General features: G+C 28.4%; 1 protein-coding gene across 1 annotated transcript in view; it reads right to left on the bottom strand.

The window, feature by feature from the left end:
- LOC106458844 (actin-related protein 3) overlaps positions 1 to 4,688 on the bottom strand; it is a 106,166-nt gene that overhangs the window by 7,777 nt on the left and 93,701 nt on the right. The window contains exon 11 of the mRNA XM_013918397.2: positions 1,163 to 1,246. Coding sequence (XP_013773851.1) covers positions 1,163 to 1,246 — 84 coding nt within the window. The remainder of the gene's footprint in view (positions 1 to 1,162; positions 1,247 to 4,688) is intronic.

Here is a 4,688-nt window from a genome sequence, read left to right as displayed (position 1 = left end):
CTTATATATTAAAATAGGGGGCACCTAGAAAAGACTAGAGTTGCCAGGAACAGTCATGATCCTACTAGAAACTCATGACGTGTTACCGGCGTCGCGTGACTTCCGCTGTTGTAACACTATGGTACTTGGTGTTTATATACACGTATAAAACTGAAAAATTTGTAAGTAAACAGTCTTAATCATGTTTTTCAAATCTCACTCAAAGATTTGACAGTCAGAAATTCAATCTACAAAATGGCTCTGATAATGTTTATAAGTAAACTGTGGACAAAATACTTCAAAATCAATAGAAATTGGGTTAACTCCCATATAAACAAACAACTATTATCTAAACATTCAAGTTTTATGGTATCTTTGCTATTGAAAATGCACATGAGGATAGATCAGAAAAAGATTAATTGTACAATCCATTATGTCAGTAAATAAGGTAATGAAAATATTTTGTGGAATGAAAAGTTTAAGAACATTTTTAGTAAATGCAAAACTTAAGATGTCTTACAAGTCTGGAATATTTGCTGAAAATACAGCTATTCCAATGTATCTTCATTGGTTACAGGTTGCTTGTTGGAAGACAAATACTGAGGAATTCAATTTTCAATTGAAAATAGCAAAGAAATTACATTACTTTCATAAAATTGCAGAAACAAAATGTTCTGAAAGTGACAAAGAATAAAAGAAATTTGTAAATGACCAATCCATAATATACATCAGAAAGTTGTGTGCAACAAGTGCCATAAAAGATAGCACAAAGTATGAAGTCATGTTGAAAAACTTCTTAGTTAGTCTAAGAGAGAAAATGTACCTGAAGACATTTCATCAAATTGAGATATTTTTTATTACAGAAACAAAACTGAAAGAACACATGTATAAGAAGAATAATTTCTACTAAATACTCTATAAGACAAGAAATCATGAGCAATGAATTATATGTAGAGTTTATAGATATTGATGTTATTGACTAACAAAATATTTTACTCATTAAAGTTAAAAACTTAAGACTACATGAAAAAAAGACAAAAGTATCTACTCATATGTAGCACATCTAATACTAAAATTACTCTTAATAAAATATTTAAGTATTAGTTTCATACGTGCTCATGTACTTACACATGTAAAAGATATATAAAAAGACATATCAAACACTAATCATAAATGAACTTACTGTGGATGCTAGCATACTGCCTCCGAACCATACAGCATACCGTTGCATGTGATGCGATATTACTTGGACATCAATAGGCTTGGGCTTTAATAGAAAATATAAAACAATTGAAGTACCCACTGAAACAAATGCAACACAAAACTTAACTGAAAAGATATAATATAACATAAAAATCTTACGAAAGAACAAGTCAAAATCATAAAAATACTATACTTTTCTGCAAAGCTGTTTTTCTTTAAATAAGACACTTAAGTTTAATTTCAATCACTTGTACAAATGTGTCAACAGATATATATAAATACCAATTTAACAAAAAAATTGAAATGCTTGAAAGCTTTCATTTATTAGTAAAATTAATTACAGCATTCACTCATTTAGCAAAGTCACAGATCAAGAAAGTATAATAACAGGACAGTGAAATGCAATTCTTAGAAAGTTAACACTTACACAGTGTATCACTTCCTAAATTGCATACAATTATAACTTCAAGTTTGAAGACCTGAGAAAATTGAAGGTTTGTCATTTAAATCATAAGTATAAAATACTGGAAAGCAAAACTGAGTTTTAAAATACCAAAAACAATACAAATCTATTGTGAATTAATGTACACCGCTGACAATACCACATAAAGAGATACAGTAAAACTTGATTATGCTTAAATCATTTTTCCACTTGTCTTTACTTTTGTTCATGATTAAGCATATTCAACATTTCCTTATTCTTAGCACTAATTTTTTTTATAGTTTTCACATTTAATTTTGTGATTAGCTGGTTTGCCACTTGATGTAAAATTTCTGAAGTAGCAATAAAAGCATATAGTTATAAAAGAATTTAAATTTTAGACAAAATTAATCCTAAAATTACAATATAAATTCCTTATGGTAGCAAACATGGATATAAACTTGCTGATTTCATGGTGAAATAAATGGTACCTGCTGTGTAGAATACAAATTTGACATCTGATTAATGTTTTGCAAAAAATTACACAGAACATAGGGAAGTAACATAGACTATGTTTATGTAACTGTGCAAAACAATTTTTACATAACACACAAGCAGTCAGTTGATAAATGTATCTAAATCAGATCAGAGTGAGATTCCTAATTAAAATATATCACCAAGAGAGAGCAATATTTGTTGTTAATCATATTTAAATTAAAATGAAACAATTTCTTTGGCACATCTATTTACTGTACGAAAACATTTACTGACTTATACACTCGCTTAAACAGTTTCATACCAGACTCCTTCAAACATAACCTTGTTCTAAATCTTTTAACAGAGCTTATAATATCTGTTCTGACTACTTTTGTCCTCACTCAGAAATATCAAAAAATCATAACATATTACAAAGTAATAGCTATCCCCTTAATTTCTTAAACTTTATCACAAAAATTTTTAACAAATAAAACAGAACCTACCAAAAAGTCAAGCTGCATCTCAAAATATCTACTAGTTCTTATCATTCCTTTCTTTGGCAAAGTGTTAAACTCAAATTTCAAATTGAAAAAATAATCAAAACATATTACCCACAAATTAAGCTACATTTAGTATTTATATCAACATTTAGAATTAACAATATGTTTAAAACCAAAGATGCTCTACCCATTCCTACCCACTCATGGGTTGTATATAAATATAATTGTGGCAGCTGTAAAGGTACCTATATTGGTAAAACTACACGTCACACACACACACAAGTGGATATAAGCAAACTAATCCATCTAAGTCTTGCATCTAATAGAACAGTGAGAATAACAACCACTCCATACTTCTAGAAAACTCTAAAACTCTTGATTCTGGAACCACAGATTATGAATTCTTTATTAAAGAAAGCCTCTTCATTTTCAATGATCACCCAACACTACATTATAACATCAACTCCTCCCTGTTGTCATTAATGTAATCAATTCCAGATTCTCAGTGTTTTTATTTGATATTTATTATTATTTTAAAGATACAGTGTTTATACTTATATTTAAGCCTTTCTTTATACTAGTTTCTCTTAACAATTTTTAAATATGTGTATACCTCACATTTTATCATACATTCCATTATATTGTCACCATCTAAATCTGTTCTTTCTAAACTTCTGATTGAATACAAAAATTCATTCAATGCTAATTTTTTTTATAGTTCAAATACTATGAACTTTTTTTTCAAATATTAAAACTGATGATGGAATTTAAGGAAATTATGAAATATCTGTATTAAATATGTTTTTTAATATATATTATGAAACAATATTCAATTTGAAATGAGCTTCTAAAAACACATCTGAGAGTAGTTGAGGATAATCAATACTAAGTCTTCAGATTTTTTGGGGATGAGCATTTGTCCTAGGTGCAAATGATCTGCTCATTTGAATCAGTAAGTCAATTTTTCAACTTTTACTTTGGCTGCCATACAAATGGACTTCACTTCTTATCCCTATCGTGACACATTCTTTACTGAGCATGTCACAAGGTATTAGTGACTTATATTCAGAATTTTATTAATCTACTTTTTGTTTATGTTATACCAATTAATATAGCATAAAATCTTAGCTAATAATCCATATTATAGTATATAAGTTCTAAGTTTTTAATTTTATAAGGCAATATTTAAAAAATTCAAAATTTCCCCTAGTGTAACACACGACACATTTTCTCTAGATATCTCCTCTTCTCTATTTTATCCACCAACCCTCCAATAAGTAAGAAATTAAACTTAAATTACTCACTATAAAGTTGCCACTGTTCAATCAAACTATAATTTTATAGCCTTCAATTTTGCTTGGTCACAGAGCTATCAAATAGAAAATCAGACCCCTTTTGCCACAGCCACCTGTCACATCCTTTCTTTCAGAATTTGTTAATAGTTCTTTCTTATGTTTAATTCTATATTATCTATAACCAATAGAAAGTCAAGGTTTTCATCTTACAAATAACATATTGTGTTACGTAGTTTTCTGAATGTTGAATTGTCAATTTCTTTGTAAGTACAAGTTTCATTCCCACAGGAAAGATAATGACTAGCTTGAATTAATTTGTAACAGCTCTTGTCAAAGTTAAAAAGCCAGAAAAATTGTGAGAATTAGGATAAATTGTCTACTTTTTGCATGTTATTAGTCTATGTTCTTTGGTGCATTATTTAACTAAATAAAAAAGAGTATGGTTAAGTGTCATTGACAATTAACAAGATTCTGATAAGTACTTTGTTTTTGGTTTTTCATATTTTTTCTTTATTTGTTATTATGTTGAGGTTAGATGAGGTAAAATAAATAATAATAATAATAATATAATGAAAATGTTTCAAGAGGCATACATGCAAGCAGCTTGTGGGTAATGTAAAATCGATAGCATAATGTGACCTCCGCATTCTCCAAGTGATTTACAACTTATAATGGCCCAAATATTACTTAGACATGGTTTAAGGGGCAATAAAAGAACATAATTTAATTATAAATAGATGTATACTGTTATGAGTTTAAGGTTACTTAGGATAAACGAAGGTAGATTCATGTTACAATTTGAAGTCATTCTAG

Source organism: Limulus polyphemus, unplaced genomic scaffold (assembly GCF_000517525.1).
Source record: "Limulus polyphemus unplaced genomic scaffold, Limulus_polyphemus-2.1.2 Scaffold522, whole genome shotgun sequence".
Taxonomy (NCBI): Eukaryota; Metazoa; Arthropoda; class Merostomata; order Xiphosura; family Limulidae; genus Limulus; species Limulus polyphemus.
The sequence above is the reverse complement of the archived record's forward strand: the minus strand, read 5'-3'. Positions and strand labels throughout refer to the sequence as shown.